Below are 24,291 nucleotides of genomic sequence, written 5' to 3'. Positions count from 1 at the left end.
ATTGCTCAGCCCCAGGCTAGACAGCATTTTTTAATTTAGCAAAGAAAGAGAAATGGAGATAGATAGTGGCCAGAGCTGTAAGATAAACACAAAGATTTCTTTAGCTCTCCCTAAACTGGGGTGAATGCAGGGGCATGGAGAAAAATTTGAACAAAGTAATCTAATTTTAGGTTAAGTGTGAAATATTCACCTGCAGTCTATTCAGATTCTCTTGTTGCTCATAAAAATCACAAAAGCCTCATGTGAACTGTGCATAGTGAATGTCAAGACAAGTCATATGGAAACATCCATCATCAGAAAACATGTTATTTCGATTAATAATCTGCTATTTAACAATCAACCAGAGAAGGCTGAGGTACCAATGAGTTCTTTGTCTCAGTCTTCATTGTCTGGCATATCTCCCCATGTCTCTCAAGTCCCTGATCTCCAGGTGGAATTTGGAGGAGCCAAGTCCTTCCCACTTTAAGCAAAGGTTTGGAGTCACCTAATGAAACCGAATGGATGTATATGGGACATAAAAAAATGCATCCCAGGATCTTGAGGGAACAAAACCACTCATATTTGAAAATTCATGTCAGTCAAGTGGAAAATGGAAATACCTGGGAAAGAAAAGGTGCAAAGAAGGGGGATGAGGAGAATTAAAAGAAAGGAGAGGCAGCTTTGCCTCACAGACTTGTTGGGAAGAAACAGGAAAGGGAATCCAAAGGACCAAGCGACTGAAAGAGCAACAGTAGAAAATTTAGGAAGACACTTCTAGATAAGTCCTAAGTCTCCCTCCAGGACTTTGTCTCCCAGCAGCAACCATATAAAAGCATTGCTAACTCCACTCCCACTTTGGTTATGCTCTCCATTTCATCTCACACCTTCCAGTGGCTTCCAGTACAAACTAGGAAAGAAACCTGCCTAAGGATGCTGTAAGACTTAATGTGCACATCTGATCTATCCAAAGATGAGATTTAAATGTGCAGTGCGTATTCCAGTGATGACTTCCAGGTGTGTGAAGCTGTGGGATGGTGTTACACCATTGAGCATGGACAGCTATGAGAAGTACTGTGCTCTGACCATCAAACACGGTGTTACACAAACAGATTTGTGCCAGATGGCCCATTCCTCTTCATAAATCTTCTGAGAAACATACAAAATAATGGATGGAAACTTTTGGAAAGAAAATTGTGGGGTCAGATATACAAAATAATCTGGATACCTAAGAATATTACACATACTTATAAGCTAAGATCTTTTTTTAACGAATCTGCTACAACAAAATAACTTCTATGCAAAAATCTAGGGTTTGGTACCAAGTTCAAAAAGTAATGGTATGACAAATTTAAAATTCTGGTACTTCAGTAAATCCTGGTACTTTCAGTTGCTGCTGAAAGTCATTAAAAACTTTCACTGAATATTTCCTGTTTTTCTAGATTGTTTTTAGAAACTCCCTTTAAGCTTTAAAGCACTTGAAAAATACAAGATACTTAAATGTTAACATAATCTACAGGACATCTTTAATTAAGAGCATAGGTTTAGAACTGCTAGTTACCAAACCAAGTTTTCTGTTACAGTAGAATACTATCAAAAGAATTTTTAAACTGTATTGGAAAGCTGTTGAAGTGTTCCTGTAACTCCTAAATGAAGACGTTTTCAGGAATTCAACTTTAAGTTCTGTAGGGTTAAAAGCATCACTAATTTACAGTTCAAATTCAGCAGTAGTGATTTTCATTTCTTTTTGTATGTTTTTATCTTATTTAGCTCTGTTACGACATTTTGGGGTTTTTTTGTACTTGAATTTTTTCTCAGTATTTTTTTTGCTTTATATGTTGTGTTCTTTTGATAATTCCAACAAATCCTCTCTTGACTATGTTCATTTTGCACTAATCTATGAATGAAGAAAACTGAATATGCTCAGTTTTTTAAATGGTCACATTCCTCTGGCCTTAGTTCATGTTTTGGTGTTCTGTTGCTTAAGGTATATCCTAGAGCTGAATTGAACATTTTTGGTCTTCTTGATGATAATTTGCTATGTCAAAGCAGAAATTACTCTTAACTTCTAAATGTTTACTTCACATGTGTTGAAGTGCTACTAGGAGGTAACCAAACGTGCCAACATGTGCAAGAGCTGAGTAGTTTTGTTGCTGTGACTTCACAGTATTGTGTTGTGCCAGGGTCTATCACCTTCTTTGGCTTTTTTTTTTTTTTTTTTTGATATCTCAACACAAAGTGCTAGGACTTTCTTGTTGTCTGTAAACTTAACTGTGGCAATGTCTTGTGGCAATGTCATTCATAAAAATATCAACTGAGGTACTCCCAATCCTTTAGCAACTTCCATTATTATCTCCACAAATTTTAAAATTCTTACAGTCCCCTACTCAACTATTTCAGTTTTGTCATCTTAAAATCTCTGCTTTTTCTCCAAAGTCAAAAAATTCTCCTAAAAAAACCAAAATAAAAAACCCCAAAGAAAATAAATAATTACAACAACAACAAATTAAAAAAAAAAAAAAAAAGATAGAGGAAATGAGCAATATTATGGACGAAAGATGGTACAATTTATGTTTCAGAAACCTTTGTGGTTTTGGTAGTAGGTTTGTTTTATGCATTTTTATTTTTTGTTTATTATGAAGTCTCTACTTTTCCCTTTAAGGCATTTATATCCTTCATTATAATTGAGATCAAACTAAAGGTCTGTAAACTGCTTAAATAGTTTCCCAAATCTTTTTTAAACTGCAATCTGGAAGAAACTTTGATTGCTTTCAAGAGCTCTAGATAATAACATCCAAACTTGAGAGATTTATGAAAAATACTTGCTGCTACATTTGTAACTTTATGCCCTAATTATTTCATTATTTTGAGATAAAGATCATATCATTCCTGTACTTTATTACATTACATTCTTTGAATTTATTTCTAGTTTAGATATAGACTTTTGCATTTCTATAATGCTCTTCTGCATCTCTGTACTGAGTTCATTAACATCCTTGCTGAAGACAGAGGCATGGCATTTGGACCTGGGTCTAGTTTGCTTTTTAATCTTTAATCTAGAAATCTTTAATGCAGAAAGTGACTCCTTTTTATTGGTTTCTGTTTATACAGCTAAAGATAATGCTACAATTTCTTTTCAATTCTTCTGCAAGATGTAAGTCAGCTGGATTTCGGAAAGTTTATGCTCTTCTTGACCTCCACATTTCAGCTTTTTTTATTGCTACAACAGCAACTGGTAAATAATATCAGTTCAATATTATCTGTGAGGTCAATATGAAGCAATTAGATTATGGAAAGATACATTCTAGGTTTCACTGAATCATTAATGTCCTCCTTTGTAAAAAAACAATGGAACTATTATTTTCTCCACAGTACAGCTGAGATTGAGACCGAGCTAACGATAGGGGATTTTGAGAAGCAACGTAAAAAAAGCACTCCTAAGGACTTCTACTGTAGGTGACAGGAAGATCTTAATTTGCTTTTTTTGTTAATGTCCATAAATTTTTTTCTTCTGTTTCCAACCTATGCAGATTTGTCATCCTTGAAAATCTCCCAGTCTTTGCACAGATGGTGAATATCTCAGTATCTCCCAGTTTAACACAACACTGTTTTAGAAAAGCAGATCCTGAATTCACTCTGATGAGCCCTGCTGTCAACTTTTGAATTTGACCTTTTGAAAAAAGTAATTTTTTGATTTGCCAGACTGTGTGGATTTTCTTTATTTCTCATAGCAAACACTGTTGTCTCAATATGATTGAAAACAAAGCATAAATTTGGTTGGTTTAGTTCAGGGTTGTTTTTTTTTTTTTTTTTTGACATCTGGCAGCAAATGTAAGTTATGTTTCTGCTGTAAGTACAAGAACATGATATTCTTAAGGCAAATGTGGTTACATTTAATTTCTTACTTCTTCATGTTTTATTTGGAATTTTTAAAAAAATTTACCTGTTTAAAGCAAGCTTCCACCAGATTTGGAGGGAACATATTTCTGTGAAAGAGAAAGAAAATAACATGAGAATAATATGCTAATAATTCCTTTAGTAAGGACATGGCTAATAAAAGAATTGGGCAGCTAATTTTTGAGGAATCCTAAGAATAATATGTGATTATACATAATATACAGTGAGTAGAGCTTTGCATGTAACACTGGCCTGGTTAGCTTTACCAGGATGAAATGTAGGATTGGATACTTCCTGCAATTAGAATCTCTGTATTCAGTATTGCATAGCAGGTCTGGTTATGGAGAAGTATATTAGCTAAATTACTAAATGTACAAAGCTCTATGGGCTCACTTCTAATTTTGTACTTATTAATGCGTTATGAATACAGATTAATAAATAATGTAATAATATTTAATGTATTTCAAATTCTCAAAGAATTTTTGCATTTATGTAGCCTAGTACTTAATGATATGTATAACTTGATTTAGTCTTGTTGTGGTTACACCCCAAATCTTTCTGAAGTTTGAGTATTCTACAGTAATAATACATACACATGTATGTACATTTGTTGCAGATAATGGTTTGTTTGTTTGTTTTTCTTTGTTTTGTGCATTTCTGAGAGATTTAGAAGCAGCTTAACTGAATAAATCTTGAGGAATCTGAGTGCAAACCTCTTCATGGAGGTTTCTGTAGTCCCCCTTTCTGGCAGCGTGATCCTTGGAGGCCTTTCTCCATGTCTCCGGATTCTCCAAATGGGTTAGTGGAACACAAAATTTTGGTGGTTTTACCTGTGGAAAAGCTCCTGAGTTCAAAACCTCAGCTTCCCTACTCCCTGGAATATATCTGTGACATATTAGCTCTGTAAAAGAGGTACTGCAGATTCTCTGAGCTAGAAAAACACAAGATTTTACGTCTGTGCCCTCTATCTCAATCATTTTATTTGCCTGTTCCTGGAAGTTATTTCCCATTCATATAAACTGAAAAAAATTGAGTAGATGCACCCAGATTGGTGCATTGGTTCAAAATTAAAATAAATACGTAAATCAGGGGTTCTAGTGAAGTGAGAAAACTGTTGCAAGTTGGAAGAAAAGGGGAGGACTTTAGTAATAAGGTCTGTGCTATGGAAGGAGGGAAAAATACCCATGCAGATAGCAGAACAAAGGTCTTTCTTTTGAGAGAGAGGACAAGAAAGAAAGAGAGAAAGAAGAGAGAAAGAAAGAAAGAAAGAAAGAAAGAGAGAAAGAAAGAGAGAAAGAGAGAAAGAGAGAAAGAAAGAGAGAAAGAAAGAGAAAGAGAGAAAGAAGGAGAGAAAGAAAGAAAGAAAGAAAATCTTCCTTTTAGTATTAAAAGCAATTTCTTCCCCTGCAACAGCTTGATTTGGAATTAAATCCATGTATCCCTTTTTAGTGTTGTACGGGTTAGAGATATTGATATCACACATTTGAAAGGAATTTGGCAACTCTATGCAATTACTGCTTAAAATTCTCTACTTTTGTTCTCTGTGAATCTAACATTACTGTCATAGCTATTGGTACAGAAAAGGTGCAATATCATAGCCATACCTGATTAAATCAAGAAAGGCATCTGCTGCTGTCACTTGCACAATTTTTCCTTCTCTGTGCATGTTTTCCTTCGTACCTTTCCCAGGGTGGATGATGACCACAATGATTATGCCAATCAGTACAGCAATGATTGTAGTGCTCATGTAGTAGACTACTGCTCGGACTCCCATCTTCCCTGAGGCTTTACTATCCAGGGCAGCAATTCCTAGTGAATTTAAGCACAACAACATTCACCTGATACAGTTGTGAGTCAAGAGTATGAACTAAGCATGCTGAAAATAGTTCTGTGGGAAGAGTTTTGATGGCCACACTTAAAGCTACCCAAGGCAAGATGTCCCACATTTGCAGCTCATACTGCCACTGTCACAATCTCAAAATAAAGACTATTGGTCTGATGCAGTGTGGCACTCCCTATATTCCAGTGAGACAATTAATGGCTTCTGATTAATGCAGTTACCATAGTCTGAAAAACGTGCTGCACATAATTTATAAGATAGAAAAGTGAGTACTCTTTAGTAATATTGATAATGTTTGTGACAATTAACATGTATGAAGAGTTTTCTTTAATCTCCAATGGGCAACATCAGATTACCTCTGTCCCAAGCCATGGGAGTTTAAAACAGATTAAATGCTGTTAGCCTGTTTCAAAAAATCCTTATCATTGCATGAATAAGCCTTTATAGTCTTTCATGAACTTTGCAGAACTTGCAACATTAATCCTAATTCTTGGCTCTATTTGGATCTACTGTGAATATTAGGATGTTCCCTAGGGCATCTTCTATAGTGTTTGCTCATCAGATTGAACTGATGAATGGCTGCAGTGAGTTTTCTAATAGAAGGTGAAATTCAGGGAAAGAGCTCTGAGTGTCTGAGGAATGTCTCATGAGGGCTGTCAGAAATAGATATGCTCTCTTTCCAGCAGAGGCAGCTAAGTCTGATAGTTCTTCTCCTTAAAATGTTCCCACTGCTCCTTCTCCTCGATATTTGCCCATACTCCATCAGGAGGGCTGGGCAATCTGCCTCAAAGCAGTGCTCATGCTTCTTGTTGCAATCAAGCTTTCTAAGTGCAGAATGAAAAAAGGGGTCAGAAAAGGATCTTTTAGCTTTATTACCTCCTCCTATATGGAATTGCCTAATCCATACTTCCAAAACTGCCCACACATTTATATGGATGCTAACTTTGAACATATAGAATATAAAAAAAGTTTACCAACTTCTACTTTGGGTGTCTGTCTCAGAGGAGAAAGCATTTAAAATAAGGTAAGAGGACTGCAGGAATATAAATAATATGGAAACTCAAATCATGGCCTGGCAAAATGAAAAGTTTTTAAAATTATTGTAGATATATAATACTTCTGTCTGTCTTCTCAAGGAGGAGATACATTCTCTTGGAGCTACAGTGAAAGCACTCTAGTCCCTGATGTGGCTGAGATCAGGGATGGGTCCCAGGCTCTGATCAAATCTCCAAAGTATAAAAACAATCACATGCTTCATACTTACTTTTTCGGTTCAGCTTTTTTCATTTTCTGCCCTTTTGGCAGAGACCATTAGAGTCAGTAAGATTTGTACCCACAAGAGGGGTTGCAAACAGACATCACTAGATATACACACTGAATTCTCTGGTTTATGTGTGTGCCATTGTAGTGGAAGAACAAAGTGGACAGCAAGAAACTGAGCATGGAAATCCAACATCTGAAGCACTTGATCCTTCATTTCTCTACTCACTTTTTCAATCTGCAAAACTGGATAATTATACTCATCATATGTTTAAATTTATGATTTGAAATGCTGTGAGGAAAATGGTAAACACCAGCAAGTTACAGATAGCTTTTTAAATTTTACAGACGGGAAGTCCTGTAACCCTCTTATTTGTGGATGGAAGATTAGGGTTTTTTTAGAGTCCTCAAGTAATGTAAATATGAAACAATGCAAATGCTGTTAGCCAATAAAAGAAATAAAGTTAATAATTTTTGAAGAATTTAGATCTGCTATCGAACTGCACAGCACATATCTCAGACAGCATTTTTTACAAATTTTATTTTTAAAATATTAATATGAAACTTATAACTTACAAAGTGAAAAATGAATGTTTACATACTAGTCCAGTCAATTTAATTTTTGCAAATGTAATCAGGTTTTTTTCTGTTCTTACTTTTTCTTTCTAAAGTAGCAACAATGGTCTATACATTTTTCATTTTGGATAAGACCATTTCCAAACTTGCTTTATAACCTGAGCACAAACAGTTGACCTGTACAGTTTAGTAGGAATGTTTGGAAATGCAGAGATTTTGAATCAGTCAGTTCCCAGTATTCTGCCCTTTACAGATAATAAACTCAGTACCAGAGGCTGAGCACTGTCACTCTTAGAGGATTTGCAGGCACACCTGCCTGTGCTTTAACCAAGCATGATTTTTTTTGTACTTCACCCCTTATAGTAGGTTGAGCCTCCTACACTCCAAAAGTCACTAGAAGTAAGTGTAGGGCATACCTTACCAGAAAAGATTGCTGGTTTGAAGGATTATATATTTTGATCCTAATTTTTCCTTGGGCTGATTCTGGGATTGAGTGGTGAGCCATGTGAAAGCAGTAAGTCAGGGAGCAAGAGTCATGCCCTTATCTTTGTAAACTGATTTCCAGCCTGGCTTCCCAGGGTGCCCTCTGGCTGGGAATACATGGCTTCCTATTTCAGGTTGCTTAGTCTCATTCCTGCTCTTGCTATCATATAATTTATTTCTCAGCTTGGACATAGGGAACAGCAATTCCTCTCTTCTTGAGCTGTAACTGCCTGTGGCATGTGTAGCAGAAAGCATTCAAAGCAGAGGGATGACAGGCCTGAGTATGAAAATAAGCTGTATGAGGGGGAAACAAGCACTCACCTCTAGAGCCCTTGCTAGGGACCTGCTGGGCAGTCTCCCCTCCCACTGCAATTAATGGGAACTCAGCAAACTGCAAAAGTTTCCAGCATACCACCAACAACAATTGTCTAAAATAATATTTAAAATCCGTTTTTAAAACAGCAGAAAATGAGAGGGGTTTGTTTCCTTTGCATTTTAAGATGTTGACAAGACTCCTTAGAACTGAATGGGGCTCTGGAAAGGTCCCCAAAGCTTTCATGTGTCACAAAGCATTGTATCCTCAGCGTGTCTTTTCACAGTCAGCCAGCAAAACCCCCATTGTCCCGCGGGAGATGTATGTGCCCCTTTCATCCTGCTCGCTGCTCTCTCCTCCACGCTACTGGCTCCAGCACCTCTGCCTCCTCTCTTCCTCTCCCCTCCCCTTCCCCAGGGGGCCTGGGAAAATTTGCCGTGCCACCAGTCCCCACGCACAGGGATGCCTTGAAGTTGTCAAGGCGATCTGGAGCAGAGCCCCTGTAATTTCTCCCAGCGTGTGCGCTCACACAACATGAATGGGAATGATTTTTTAAGTGCTGACGGGGAGGGAGAGAGGGAGGTTGGGGAGAAGGAAGGGAAGAAAAGAAAGAAGAGGGGTAGGCATAAGTCTGTAGAACTGCAAAAACCCCCCTGGCTTTTTACCCCTGTGTTCCTTCACCTACCCCTTCCCTCTCTTGGGAAGTACCACTATGTGTGAAATAGGGACATGAGAAGGAGTTCTCCAGAGTGTCACAAAGCAAAGCACTATTTTGACGTTTTAACAAAGATATTAGAAAAAAATGAAAATATTTTTAAATATAGGAAAGGCAAGGAGAAGGAAAATATTAAAAGAGGAGATTAAAAGAGGAGAAAGAGGTGATTAAAAGAGGAGAAAGAGAGAGAAAAGATGCAGGGAAACGGAGAAAAAAAATCTAGTTAGGAGGACTTTAACAATTCCGGATTGTTAATCCGGTAATTCTGATTGCTCACCTGGCTTGATCACTGTTCTGTAAATTGGCACAAACTATCGATTCCATGAATCATCATTAATAGCTACTATATAATGAATAGTCACAATATTATGACTAGTTTTATGTCAATTATGTTTGTTTATATTTTACTTATGATTTTATATGGTACAGAATTCTGGAATTTACTGAGTCCAGAGTTGCTGCTATTTTAAATTTTCTAGATATTAAAAGCATGCTGCACATAATCTATGTGTAATCTTGGATTATAGCAGGGCACACTAATGCAGAGGGATGGTACTGTACTCCTGGAAGATCAAGCATAAAATACACTGAGCATGTTTTCTTTAGATTATATTTAATCCAAACATCTTTGAATCTGCTTGTTCAAGAATAAATTCCAAGGAATTGTTTTAAAAGTTGAAATGTAGAACCTATGTTAAATGTCCTACAGCTTCAGAACACTTTCTCCCTTTAATTAGCACAATAGAATCAATGGAATAAACTGATTTGTGCAGAACAGTCCAATGTCCTCAATGAGCTGTTTCAGTCTGAGATTTGAGTTTATGCTGATTTTCCCTATTACACCACTCGAAAACTTCTACCTATAGGTGGTTTTTTCTGTTTGTTTTGTTTTTGGGTTTTTTGGGTTTTTTTACACAATTAGATGCAAAATGCTTTTTTCCCACAACAGTAACTGGTCAGCAGCTGGTATGCCTGAAGCCCTGTTTCTGTGCTGATTCCTAGTCAGCAAAGCATCCTTAGGTTTATATTTGGCTCCAAAATTAATCACTAACTAACAAACAAGAGCCCATAAATAGTAGCTTTTAAATAGGATTTCTTTTCTTACACTCCAAAGTAAATAACAACCCTCTGAAGAAAAACAGTCATTATGTAGGATTGATTCTAGTACCTTGGGTGATTTTATCTTTCCTGAGGGCAAGCAAGACTGACGCTGGGAATAGAGGATGTGCATGTGAGCATATACATTTATGCATGTCTATAATTTTAGTTTGAAAAGTGTTAAAATGCTCAGCCACTGCTTATCATATTAAACTCCCTGTTTCTGAATGTTTTTGGTGCCCTTTAAAAACATCTGACAAAACTAAGCAGTTATGCGTTTGCTTTCCTACACTAAAATTATTGTGGTTTTAAGCATGTTCCCCCAGTGCTTTTAGATTTTTGTTTCTTTAAAATTCCCTTTGATGCATAATGATAAGCATTTTAAATATAGAACATTTCAGCTGGGGCTGAAATGACCATCCATGCCAACTATACTTCAGGACTGTGCAAAAATTAAAGTCATTAATGGCATTGACTTCTCCAACACTGACAGGTATGGGTTATTGGCCACCTCTCTGGGAAGCTTGTTCCAGTGTGCTACCTCCCTCACTGAGAGGTCAGCCCCTCAGCCTCCTTTTCTCCAAACTGGACAAGCCCAAAGTGCTCATTCACTCCTCACAGGATAGTGGTAATTCTTCTCAGTAGGGAGAGATTGTGTGCTCAGAGCCCAGGTGCAGGCTCCTGGCTGAGCTGTCACTGCCATGAGATTCCCATCTGTGGACACAGGACCCAACTCCTCCAGGTCAGGATTCTGCCATCATGTTGGTGAAACTGCATAAAATAATGAAGCGGTTCTGAATGAGTATGTAGAAAAAAGGTGTCCATTCTGGTCCTTATACATATTGACTTCTTGAAACAAAAAAAAAAGAGGATTGCTATGACCATGATGAATTCTTTTCCTATTCAGCATATTAGAACCGAATTGGTGGCACTTCCTTGCCAATGGAGATTTTTATATAAATTCCCTTTAGATGTTTTGAAATAAGTTTTTATACACAAAACATTATGAACAGAGCATCTTTTTATTCCTAATTATTTTCCTGTTTACTTTTTATGGTCTCTTCATTAGGAAATTGTAGTTGCTTGTTAAGGACTCCTATGGTGGAGCAGCAATAATGGCAACTGTTGACTCAGGAGTGTTGCCCTAATTTTGTTTCTTTAAGGTTGTCTTTCACTCTCCTAATGAAGCAGTCTCAAATGGGCTACTCCCACCCCCTACATCCACTAAGCACTGTGTGATGAGTAAACTCTCAGTGTGAGACCATGAGAACAATCCCTTTTGTGTATGTTGATGAGGATTTGTGGAAATTAAGACTACTGTGCAAGGTCACGGTAAAATATGCTGACAGAAAATTTGTAAGGAAAAGAATTAGTTAGGTAAAGGCAGTGGAGATATTGCCCAAGATTAATTAACATGATTAAGCACTAGAGCTTTATTCTAATAGCAGCTGAATATGTCCTCTGTGGTGCTGAGCATTCCCAGAAAACAAAAGTTAAATTTAGGCTTTGACATTTGGGCCCTTCACAAGATCAGGTACAAATTTTACCCAAACTATAGATTACAGTTTTTAATAATAGTAACAGTAAAATAATAAAATTGCAAAGAAAAAAGACAATAACATCTTCAACGAACTATATGGATAGGTGAAGTTAAGTAATATTAAATCAATATGGTTAATGGCTTCCTGAAGCCACTTAAAATATATGTCTGAAATACAGCCTTTTTGCATGGACTCACGAGACAAGTTGCTCCCAAATCTCAATTTAACTTATATTTGTTTAGATATGAATTTTTAGATAATGAAATTAGATATTACATTGTTTTTTCCAGTTCTGCTAAGAACAGTGGCCAAATAGAGGAAAATTAGCAGTTGTATTTGATCCAAAATTATGTGACCGTGATTAAGCCAGGCTGACTAATGGAACCCATGGCTGGGATATAGTAGTGCAATTCAAAGAGCCAATTAAATGGCTAAGAGTGGCTCCTAAATGACTAGCCTTGCCTCACAGCTTTGTAGTCCTGCCCCATCCTTGCCAGAAAAGGATCAGCTTTGGGTTTTGTAGGGTTAGTTTTTTCTGACAGTTTGTCATTTTGAATTACCCCAGAATTGTGTCATGTGACCACCAGAATTTTTATAAGGAAAGTAGAAGGAAAGAGTGCTTGGGGTGGAAAACTAGCAAACACCTGCTTCTTTAGCCACAGCTTATTCCTTGGAAGGAGAATGTTTGTGAAACCATGGCACAATAATGTCTGAACATCATTGAGTGATATAAATGGAAGAGGTCCAAATAGTCTCTAGTGGCTTTACAGTGAGTTTTACCTTTCAGTTAAGTGAATAATAAAAGACTCACTTGTCTTGTTCATCACTGAGTAATGCTCTTTCAGTAAAATAGCTTCACTTTATGAAACTTGCTCTTTTGTGTGTGCTTGAAAGTATTTCTTGGGCCATCAAGTTTAGCCTTCTGATACAACAGAGAAATACATTCTACAGGATTGGTTAAAAACTTATTGAGCTTGAGGTTCAAACCAATTGCAATTTTTATCCCAACAATTTCCATGTTTGGATATTCCACAGCCTTACTCTCTTTTTAGTTTACTTATTTCAGTGCAAAAATAATTTGTTTGGTCAATGTCTCAGTGTCCAGATGGAGACCCATGCTGAATGGTGTCCCTCAGGAGGCTGTGCTGTATCAGCACTGTTTGATATTTTCATCAACGGCACAGACAGTGGCATTGAGTGCAACTTCAGTAGGTTTGCAGATGACTCCAAGGAGAGAGGTGTTTGACACGCTGAGGAACAAGTCATCCAGAGGGACCTGGACAAGCTCAAGGAGTGGGCCCAGGTGAACACCATGAGGTTTAAACAAGACCATGTGCAAAGTTCTGCACCTGGGTCAGGGCAACCCCCAGTATCAGCACAGGCTGGGCATGAACAGACCCAGAGCCCTGCCCAGAAGGACTTGGTGGGTGAGAGGCTAGATATGAGCCAGTAAAAGAAGCATAACCAGCAGTCAAGAGAGGTGATTTTCCACCTCTACTCTGCCCTCATGAGATTCCACGTGCAAGGGAGTGGAGCACTGCATCCACCTCTTAGGTCCTTAGCACAAGGGAGACATGGACCTGTCAGAGCAGGTCCAGGGGACACAAGGATATCAGAGGGATGGGGCACATCTCATTTGAGGACAAGCTGAGAGAGTTGGGACTCATAAATCTGGAGAGCAGAAGGCTCTGGGGAGACTTTTTAGCACTTTCTAGTACATAAAGCAGGCCTGTAGGAAAGATGGGGAGAGACTTTTTAGTAAAGTCTGTTACTACAGGAAAAAGAGTAATGGTTTTAAAGAGGGCAGATTGAGGCTGGACAAAAAAAGAACTTTTTTAAAACAAGAGAGTTGAAACACTCTTGGCCAGAGAGGTGGTGTCTCTCCCATCCATGGAAACTGTCAAGATCAGGCTGGAGAGGGCTCTGAGTACCCTCATCTAGCTGAAGCTGTCCCAGCTGATTGCACGGGGTTGGACCAGATGACCTTAAAGGCTCCTTCCAACGCAAACTGTTCTACTTTTTTTCCTTTAAAAGTCTGTGTCAGTATGAGTCACTGAGGGCAGGGAAGAATTTCATTAACCTCCCCTTTACTCTGTTTGTTCTTGCTAAAATATTTATAAACAATGAACCATAACACCTGGTAAAATGAAATATGGCAATATGAAACACTTGGTGCGTCTACTGAGTGCCAATGATTCTTATATTCCTAACTGAAAACTCCTACAGGATTATGCTCTTCTGTTCTGAAAAGTGTAGTTGGCTTGCTTTTCAGATTTGCAGTATAACAGGATGCATTTGAAGAACCAGTAGGAAAGCACATTTCCTGAAACACATCTGCCTGAGAAGGACCCTGCTGTGGGGCTGTTGAGATACTCATTTAACTCTTCACATTATTCCGTCTTTTGCTCACAGTATTGGAATGTGACAAACAATATGCTTTTTGAAGGGAAACTAGGGAGTAATTTATCTTCTTTATGTGTGCTAAGCAGAGCAGGAGGGAGATGCAAGCAGGGATTCACAGCAAGCCATGGAGCAGTGATTAGTAACAGCTGACAGTCTCAAACCAAGACTCTCTTTCTTTGGTTACTTCATTGTAATAACAGGGCACAAAGAACTGACTGTCTTCAAGCCAAGAATCAGAGACCCAGGAACACAGAAAATAGCAGCTCAAAATTTTTTTTGGTAACAAAACACTATTGCTACCTGCACAGCGCAATTCTAAAAAGACATCCTTTTATGCCCAGACACTTGAACTAAGCTTTCCTGGAAATGAGATTCTTATCTTGGGCATAAAGCTGATTATTTTCTGTGTAAGGAGTGAAAGAAATAGGTATATTTGTTTATGGAAAGGCATAATGTAACATGGTAAATTAGTTCAGTTTAATCAGGAAACAAGTTTATTTTGGTAGCTGATAAGCCAAAGTACATTCAATTAGTTTAAATCCTAAAGCACATGCTGTTGCAAGACTGAAATAAATCTGGGAGTAGTTGTGTGACTTTTATCCTATTCCCTGAGGATGAAATATTAGTTTTCCTTTATTCTGAATGTATTACCAAAAATGCCTGCCTTAAGCATGAAATGCACTGCATCCTACGAAGCGATACAAGCAATAAAATTACCTTTGCTTTCGGGATGGTGTTGAGACCATTACTCAGTGCACCATAAAAATCTCTAATGCTATTTCTCAAAATACATGTGCAAACTTTTAATTTGCTAAAATGCTGGTCTGAATTTTGGCAGGCTGCGTCAGGAGCTCTTCACAGACATGTTTTTGTATGTGCAGCACTTATTAAACCACATTCCACAAATGTACAGTGCTTCTTTTATGTGACTGGCTCTATACAGTGTGATGAAGCTGCAAACTATTCACTATACTAAATCACTCCTGATGTATGTTAGCTGCTGCTGAAAGAATAGTGAGAAATTAGAGGTGTCCGAAAGGGAACAGTAGCTGATAGTGCAGTCTAGTGTAAAAAAATCATTTGCTTTTATGTCTTGGGTATGTAACAAGTGCCTGAAGAAACATTTACATATGAATTGCCATAATTGCAGTCAGAGTGGTGCAAGATTTAGAGAATGGGAGATTAAGCTTCTCCCCTAAAAAAAGAGAGATGGACATTTCTATTTGTGTACAAAACTACAAGGGTTTTCGGGCATGGGATGCCCCATCATGGGGTGCTCCATCATGGGATTGTTCTGATCAGTAACTGGTCAGAGCTCTATGCTGGAGACATCACCTTCTCACTTAAAATATGATTCAGTATTGTTGGCAAGCCTGTTCTTGGCTTCTTCACTGAAACTTCCAATAATAGACTCTATTGCAATGATAGTATCTCATTTGGATGTTTGTCCACTAGGATCTGACACCAGTTAATGTCATAGAGTTCATGCAGCAACCATCATCTGGAAGGAAGCTTTGCCCGGTTGGATGTGACTTGATAAAGAGATGTATCAATGGTCGAGTGTGACTAATGCATCTGGCAACATCATAGCCTTTGGATTTCTGCTTGGATTTTTAATTTTAGCACAATTTTTAAAACATTGAGAGCACTGTTTGTTAATTCATCTATACTAAGACAATGTGGAAACAAACAGAGTGACGCTGCCTTTAGGTGTGTATGAGACTTGGCTTTTTTGAGTAATCAGAAGTTCCACTAGTAACTGTTCACTCACTAAAGAACTTTTCACAGTTTTTGTTGTTGCAGTATCTATTCTTGCAACAGTTTATTAACAATAAAAATAGTCCTGCTTTGTTGTTTTGTTCTTTTTAATAAATCTTGTCAGTGATATAACATTGATTTGTGCATCCTAAAAGTTCTAAGTGTTCATTTTGCTTTAATCTAGCAGTTCATTCATCTGCTGCTGTTTTACCTATTGATCTTCCATGAGCTGCTCATAGAGCTAGTTGCTTTCTTTTTGTGTATGTTGCACACACTCTGCTGGTGTTTACACCTTCTCATGAGACTTTTAGTTTATTACATTCCTCCCCATGTGCCCTGCATTTTTTCAGTCTGTACTGTTTTACAGCACTCTGTATACTTCTGTGGGGCGTTCTTTGCTGACTTTTCTTCTTTCACAAGTATATTCAAGTGTAGTTTTAAGTCCCTCCAAGTTCAGTTGCAATCTGCACTGCAGCAACATAAATTGCTTTCAGTGAAACTCCACGGTACCACTGCTATTCTGCTCCCCACAGCGATAAGAGTTGGCTCAGTTATCTCTCTACAATCTTGGTATAACAGCTTCTCAGTCTGGGGAGGTTTGTCCCCAAGGATATTACACCCAAGCCTGTGCTGACATTTGTGCAGGACCTAATGTAGTGGTGCCTCAGTTCCTCTGAGAGTTCAGGCACAAATAAGGTGCACTACTACACAGTATCTATTCATGTCAAAAGGAAATACACAGAGCTCTTTCACATCTCTAAGTCATTATTTGAACTAGAAGCTGCAGAGCAGTATCTAATTAGACAGTACAGACTACTTAGGATTATTTTTTAAAGAATCACAAGAGCTTGCATTTGACAAAAGAAACAATGCACATAAAGTTTTTTGTTAAAAAATGAATCCTGTGATGATAAAGAATGTAGAAACAATCTGAGACTTCCTTTATCATATCTAATTGTCTACTTAAAGAGAATAATATCTGATACAGAAATTACTAGCAAAAAATTGCATAGATATGATTTAATTTATGAACTTGTAGCATTTTAAAACTCCTCTTATAATCCATTAGTTAATATGTTAATAATAAATAAGAATAGCCTAATGCATAACACGATACCATTTTTCATTTTTTTCATAGGAGTAAATCAGAACCTAATTACACTCTAAATTAACCCCAAAAATTTAATTAGTAATAATCAAATCAAGATTAAGGAAAAAAAAAATTCTATTTGTGAATTTAAGGTCCTCTGGTAATATGCCATATGAATATTAAGGAGTCATTACTTTAGCTGCAATTAGTCTATTATGTTTTCAATTGTCATTATAATTTGGAGGGGTTTTTTCACAATTCAGTAATGATGTTAAGGCTCTTCTGAGAACTCATTAGGAAAGTGTGGAATTGGAGTTTCATGTGAACAGGCTTTTGTTTTCCTTCTTTTCTCTCTTTTGTTTCAATGACCTCTTGAACTTTGGGTCACTGATTCAGTTACAGCCTTGCAAGATCAAAGTCGTACATTTTTTTCTTTGTATTTCTTCATCTTACAGACTTGTAGGAGGGAATGGAAAGAAGTTAATACTTACCGTGGAATGCCTGACAGTAGCAATCAGTACTTTTTAATAATATTATTACACTCTTTTCAGGATGTTACAGCGCTAAGTACAAATGAAACAGAGGGTTTGGCATCCACAATTCAAATGCTATACAGCTGGGCATTATCTGCTTGTTGGCAGGATTCAGAATATGAATCTCTATGACAGGTCAGAGGTATCAAAGAAAATATCTGCTGATTTCAAACTAAACACATGGAAGAGAAGAGAGGGGGTCTTTTAGGTTACTCTTATTGCTGGACTGTGGTGTTCTGCAGAACAGAAAACTAGCCTTTTTTTATTTAACAAACTAGTATTCATCCTATCTCAAATTTGAAAGGTTTATTTTCTTAATGGATGATGGTCCTTTGCACAGGTCCATTGGCCATGAGACAGATGTTAACTAGGCTCAGTAAGAATGTGTTCTATCACTTGTTTTTCAGAGTTTGGGGAATTAAGACATACTGAAATTGTAAAATCTGGACAAAGCTGATTTTCCGTGCAAGAATGAATTAGTGTATTAATGAAATAGCCATTCATTTGGTGAACTCTTGACCAAAACCTACTTTCTCTGTAGCTCTGAAAAGAAACTATATTCACTGGAGAAGCTCTGATATTATCTAAGTACTCACAAATAAGTTAGAAGTGGGTGGTGAAGCATCAGAATTAAGAATTCAGCTTTGCATGTGAGTAAAGAGAAAATGAGAGAGCTGTTTATGCTGGGCAGAATCAGACTCATTATGTTAGCTGCAGTGCAAATAGTGTACTTCTGGTGTTACGCTGTACTTTTGTTTTTCTTATCTACCACCAGTAAGGAGCTAATTGTACTGTTGTCTGAGGATGAAAAAATGCATTTATCTAAAAAAGAGTTAATCCTGTTTAAGTATGCAATTATAACTAAGCAAGGTCTGATTCTGAAAATGTGATGAATTGAGGCATATAAATAAATATTTGTAATAGCGCACTTAGTCCAAAAAACTCTTCAGAACTTGTGATACACTTGAAGCCCTTCAAGATTTTCAGTGAAGTAGAGAAGATGAATATTTCTGGAAGATTAATACCAGATCTGATAAATCAGGAACTAGAAGTCATGTTCTCCAAATACTGGAATACTGGTTTTGGGTAAATCCCAACATTTTTTCAAAAAAGCGCTCTCTGTATCGTGACTCTTGAGTTTTCAGAATACAGTTGGGCTCTATTTGTGAGCTTCATCTTACAACCAGAGGCCCAGAATTTAGTTTGCTTTGATTTTTGACTTCCAAAGATGATGGTTCTTTAAGAATAACATTAAGATCTGAAAGATTCTGTTGGCACAGATGTTGAGTTTTCTTTATTTGCATGTTAATTCCTCAGTCTTAGAACTGAATTGCTATTCAGCTGTGTGAAGCTGTAAAGAACTTTATCTTTTCCTTTCTACATGACAGTACTTTTATCTTTTTTTTTTTTTTTTTTTTGCACAATTCTTTCTGTATTCCACTAGTTTCTACTTGTCTTTGTAGATCATAATTAGTATATCTTCCTTTGATAGACTCCTGCAGAGAAAAGGGTCTTTTCAAGATGCTGTTGATAGAAGGAATGCACAGAACTTCTGTATCTGGTAACCCAGTGAACCAAAATTTCAGAGCTTGTCATCCCAGGTGTTTTTCTTCCTGGTTTGCTAGACATGTATGTGCCCACATGAGCAGGAACTGAAAGTGTGGGGAGTACTAAACTGCCTTTTTTTACAGAGCGTGCAGACCTCCGAGGAATTAGTGTTTGTATTGATTAGACATGTCCCTCTTTCCTTTGGAAATGCTGTAACTCAAGAAAAGACTACCTTGAAGACAGGTAGATGTCTGTAAATTTCTTTTTACCCGTTTCTGGAATTCAAATGGCACTTGCTACCTTGCAGAGACTAATAGATGTGATTTTAGGTAAACTGTTGTAGCTTTGCTTCAGTGTGTATCAGTGGCATCATTCTGTCAAACCTGGGAAGACCAAGTCCTAGAGAGAATCAAAGGAAAAAGGCCATGTGGAATGGAGAAATGTGCCACCAGAGAGGTCCAAGTGAACTATCTGACGCAGTGCATGGAAGTGCCCAGACTTAGCCCAAACTGATGTTTTCTGGGGTAAGCCACCACCACAAAATCCCAGTCATTTCTGGGGTCACAAAAGTTTCTCACCAAACTCCAGCAGTGTAGCAGCTGAACCCTAGACTCACCTGTGCAAAGAGAAACAGATTTGACTCTGTGAGTCTGAGAAAGTTTGCACCAAGAGATTTCTACCCAATTAAAGAAGACTGGGAATTCTCTGCGGAGATTCTAGGCTGCAGCAAATACTTTGCAACACAAGAATAAGGAAAAGGTATTCTACATTCTGCCAACCATGTCTCTGCAAAAAGTTAAGAACTAGGGAAAGGAACTATGATACGACTAGAAAGCAATTCCTATCATGAGGTCAGCTCTTATATCTTTTATGATTATCTTTTGAGACAATGATTATCTTTTGAGACATTCTCCGCACCATGTACAACAGCATCATTTATATTTTGTTGCATTAATTTCTCAAGATCTGAACAGGATGACATAGAATGTACTCAGAAACAACCTGTAAGTAAAGGAAAAAGTTATGCACTACCAGAAGTGTCTGGATGAAAAGATGCAGGAAGTGCTTTTTCACTCCCTGACATATAACTCAAATCCCAGATACTGCTGGTCCTCCACAATGAACAATTATCTCGGAAGCCTTCCTCCTCATCCAGACAATGCAACATACTGGAATTCAGACCCAAAGCTTGAGTCCTGTAAGTCTTGTAGTCCACAGTGGCTCTTCTCATTTTCCATTGCTCAGAATTCAGGTGGAATTTCCAGCAGTGCTTTCAGTACCTCTGCCTCCAGTGATGGTGATAATGATGGATCTACCTTATAGAAGTTTATAATCCAGATACCTGTTTAAAGAACAGTATGTAGTAGATCCAACAAATAGCTTTGAGAATTAAATGGAAATAATATGTTATAAGTCAACAACTGTCCGTTATCAAAAAGCAAAAAAAAAAGAGAGTGAAAACGAGGCTAGAGAAACTAATGATAGTATCACAGAACCATGCTTCTTCAAGTTGCTATGTTCTGCAAGTTCTACAATGATCTGTGCAGCTGACGCAATTATTCAGAAAGTACTTTGTGTCTTATCACATTTCACAGTGCTAATAAAACAATGATATGTGTTACTTCTCCTGGTGTGCAAGTACTTCCAGTAACATTCCTGGTGTTCCCAGAATTCAGCCTCAGGAATTTTCTTCCTTGTGTTCTTCCAGTTTTCACAAGCAGTTACAGCAAAGACAAGGAAGAAAATACAATGGAATTGTGGTATATGCAAATGCAGGAAATGAGGATGTGGATCATGGTGTTCAAAGGATAGTTCAGGAGGTGAAAGGAGCAGGAAAGTGAAAGCTGATAAAGCCTGAAAGAAGCCTGCATGTAGGTAACTACGCCCACATTTTCTGGCTGTTTGTTGTTATATTTTGATATTGTGATAATGGCTCTTTCACTGTTGCTATTTGTAAATTTCCCAGAAGTGGAATAATTAAGAGCTACCAATTCTGTTGTGCATGGTGGCTTGCTGTAGCTGTTTTATTTTGAAGTCCAATTTCATGCAATGGAGTGAGTTAATGTCTGGTTAAGGTGAGATGATTTTTAAATTCTGGAATTGTGTTTCCTTGGTTTTGAACTGGTTCTTGAAGAGCTGTGTGTGTCATAAAGCTGAAACTCTACACAGTAGTCAATGCCTCAGAGTAACTGGTAGGTGAAATCCTAGCAAGTCAGAGATACTTTCAATCTGTTAAGAAATTCTAAGGAATTCCGTTAAGAAATTCTAAGTGCAAAACCAACATAAAACAACAGGATATAAATTAGTCCAGTGGTTTTCCAACCCATTTGTCTTCACATTTATCTGAAAGCAGGTTCTTACTAAGAGATTATGAGGAAAAGAAAAAGATAGAGTAAATTGCCCTTGTTTGCCCTCCCTGCAGCAAGGGAGCAGTGGGATCTAGGGCTAAATTCTAGTTTCACAAATTTATTAGCCAATGATGACTGCACCTGTGAACTCTCTTTTAATTTAATTTAATTTAATTTTAATTTTAAACTATTAATTTAATTTTAATTTGAAGCTATTAACATAATTGAACTGAATTGTGTCATGCGAAAAAGTATTTCCTTTTCTTTAATATAAATGCATACTCTTGTTATCTCTTAGGACACGCTATTTTTCCTTTATTGTGAAATATAGTTAGGAGATACAGTAATGAATAGTCACTCCATTACAGCTTCTGCAAGGAATTAATGATTTCTGTGGACTTTTACAGCAATGTCTGTGGCTGTAGCTTCTTCAAGCCAAAAAAAACAAAGTCTGTTTAATTCCTCCTTGTGTTTCACTAGAATTTCACTCCAGCCCTGTCACCCTCTCTGGACTGTTCACAGTGAGTCTGAGAACCCTTGCCTGTACCAATGCCCATTTGAGAACTCGTGATTAGGTGTAGCACATTTCTCTTTCCCAGGTGTATTACTTTGCACTTGCCACCACCACTCTAGTTCACCTGTCAGGTTATCACAGACTCATTCATTATTGAAGACACCATTCTTTACAGTTTCAGTATTCAATACCCTGAACAAAATGCTTGCTCAGTGTCCTGATTCTCAAAATGCTGAAAGTTGGTTTTGTATTTTGGACATTTTACTGTACAAACTTTCCATTTACAAACTCATGTAGCTGACTTTACAGCTGATTTTTAGTATTTTTGACTTTTTTAAGTTTCAGGTCTGCTGTTTTTCTGTAATCAATACATGTTTGTATTAAACTCAAAAAAGTATTTTGAGTTTTCCCTAATGCCTTTTCAGTCTTTCTGCTCTTGACTGAAATGTTAAGAAATTAAAGTGTGGTTTTACAACGGTCCACCAGTGCTCAGGCAAGATGCTTTAATTTTTATGTGTTCTTTCAAACAGTTTTTGCTTTCTCAGCAAGCAAAGTATTGATGTTATGCATTTGAACTAAGATAGAAAAGCAAAACTAAGTCTTTGTGGGTGGGAGGTTGTCCCTATTGTTAATTCAGCTGGAATCTCATGCAGAATGCAAACTAAATGATAGTATAATAACCTGTTATTCAATACTTTGGCCAGCAACTAAACTTACATTTTGCAAAGAAATTTAAATCAGCCTTCAATTAAGGACCACTAGCAAAATTGAATTTTTTTAGAGGAGTTTTTAAATTTTACTATCTTTAGTTATTGTAGGCTTTGTTCTTGAACACCTCCGCTGTTTCTGCTGCTGTCAGAGACTAAGACTTCAAAAACCACACTGCTTTGTACTTTCTCCTTTTGGATGCTCTGTGTCCTGCTTAGGTTTTCTCTTTTATGGTATAATCAAATTTTACCTTATACAGACTCTTGTTTTGTGTGGGAATTTAATCTCTGCTGTTATTGTATTTTAATTTTTAGTCAAATCTGGCTAAGAATTCATTTAGAATTGTTCTCATAGGCTCTTGTGAAGACAGATTTTTGTGTGTTCTGTATTGCCAAATTGTTTCAGAAATGGCTCTGAAATAATGAGTTATAATTTAATTTTATGAACCTTTCTGGAGTCCTTGCTTTTAGTATTTGCATAAATTAAGATGTATGGCAGTTTTTGAGGAAGATATTCCACCCAAAGGTATATTTATTTTACAAATACTTACAACATTTCATTATGATTTTCTAACTTCCATGCCCTTGCAAACTGCTAGGTATAGTTTATTTCCTAACTGATTGCCAGCACATTCAGAATCTGAACATAATTACTTTAGTGTTTTTGCATGAAGGTTGATGCTTCTAGGTGCTGAATACTTCCTAAGCTATGTTTTTTCCTTCTGATTTTTTTTAAATATAGCTGCCTGCTATTTAAACTCAGTTTTGTAACTTTAAAAATATTTTTCCAAAATATTTAAGATTATATGACATAATTATGAAACGTATATTGCTCACATTGCCTTGAAACTGCAGGGTGTAATAGTTTAAGAAGGGTCAAATCTGTCACCTGTATAAATAATGGTTATTAAAGACTATGTGCCAGACTTGATAGACTTGTGTTATACAGAAATACAGTTACTGAAGGGAAGGTCTTGAAAATAGTTTTATTATAGATCAGTGCTTGTATATTTTTAGCTGTTGTTGGACTGAATCTACCATAAAGATGCTATTCTGAGATGAAACTGTTTCTGAACTTGGATCAATATTTCTTCAATTGATTTGTTAACCTGACAGGATATTGTGTTTACAAGATGACTGGATCTCTACTAACTTTTATATGCCCATACTTTAAGACAGTCTCTATTTTGGACACAGACAAATCAAAGCATGCTTTCCTTTATTTCCTTTAAGTATGTGAATGTTCAAATTAAATAACTGTGTCATCCAGTTATGTAAATTGCATATGCAAATATCCATATGAATGCATGAAATTTGTGCATGAAATGCACAAGTGCATAAAATTAAAGCTGCCATGTAATTCAGCTTTTACAATATTGATGTGCTTATAAAGCTTTGGGTGGCAGAAAAAGAGGAAAGAGTTGCCTAGAAAGAAGGTAAGTTACTTTTTAAATATTTTATGCATTAAAAGAAAGCCATAAATGATAAAATAATACACCCCTAGGATGTCCATGAACTTATTAATTATAGTAGGTTTCATACTACAGGACATGTCTACAGCATTACTCTGTAGAGAGATCACAATACAAATACATAGGCAGCTCAAATTCACTGACAATCCAAGTGCTTTAGCTAGAGAGAATTTGTTAATTCTTTTCCCTATAACTGGAGTCAGCTGAGATGAATGTAAA

The 24,291-nt window shown here is 37.0% G+C and overlaps 1 protein-coding gene across 4 annotated transcripts in view; it reads right to left on the bottom strand.

Annotated features, from left to right (window-relative positions):
• Positions 1-24,291, bottom strand: part of SLC1A3 (solute carrier family 1 member 3) — a 60,845-nt gene that overhangs the window by 12,874 nt on the left and 23,680 nt on the right. For 3 of the 4 annotated variants that reach the window (XM_041466105.1, XM_041466106.1, XM_041466107.1), the window contains 2 exons: positions 5,478-5,682; positions 3,920-3,962 (listed from right to left, as the gene is read on the bottom strand). In XM_041466105.1, coding sequence (XP_041322039.1) covers positions 3,920-3,962; positions 5,478-5,682 — 248 coding nt within the window. The remainder of the gene's footprint in view (positions 1-3,919; positions 3,963-5,477; positions 5,683-24,291) is intronic. The other variant, XM_041466108.1, reaches the window with a different exon arrangement.

Source organism: Pyrgilauda ruficollis, unplaced genomic scaffold, assembly GCF_017590135.1.
Source record: "Pyrgilauda ruficollis isolate IOZ18807 unplaced genomic scaffold, ASM1759013v1 scaffold199, whole genome shotgun sequence".
Taxonomy (NCBI): domain Eukaryota; kingdom Metazoa; phylum Chordata; class Aves; order Passeriformes; family Passeridae; genus Pyrgilauda; species Pyrgilauda ruficollis.
The sequence above is the reverse complement of the archived record's forward strand: the minus strand, read 5'-3'. Positions and strand labels throughout refer to the sequence as shown.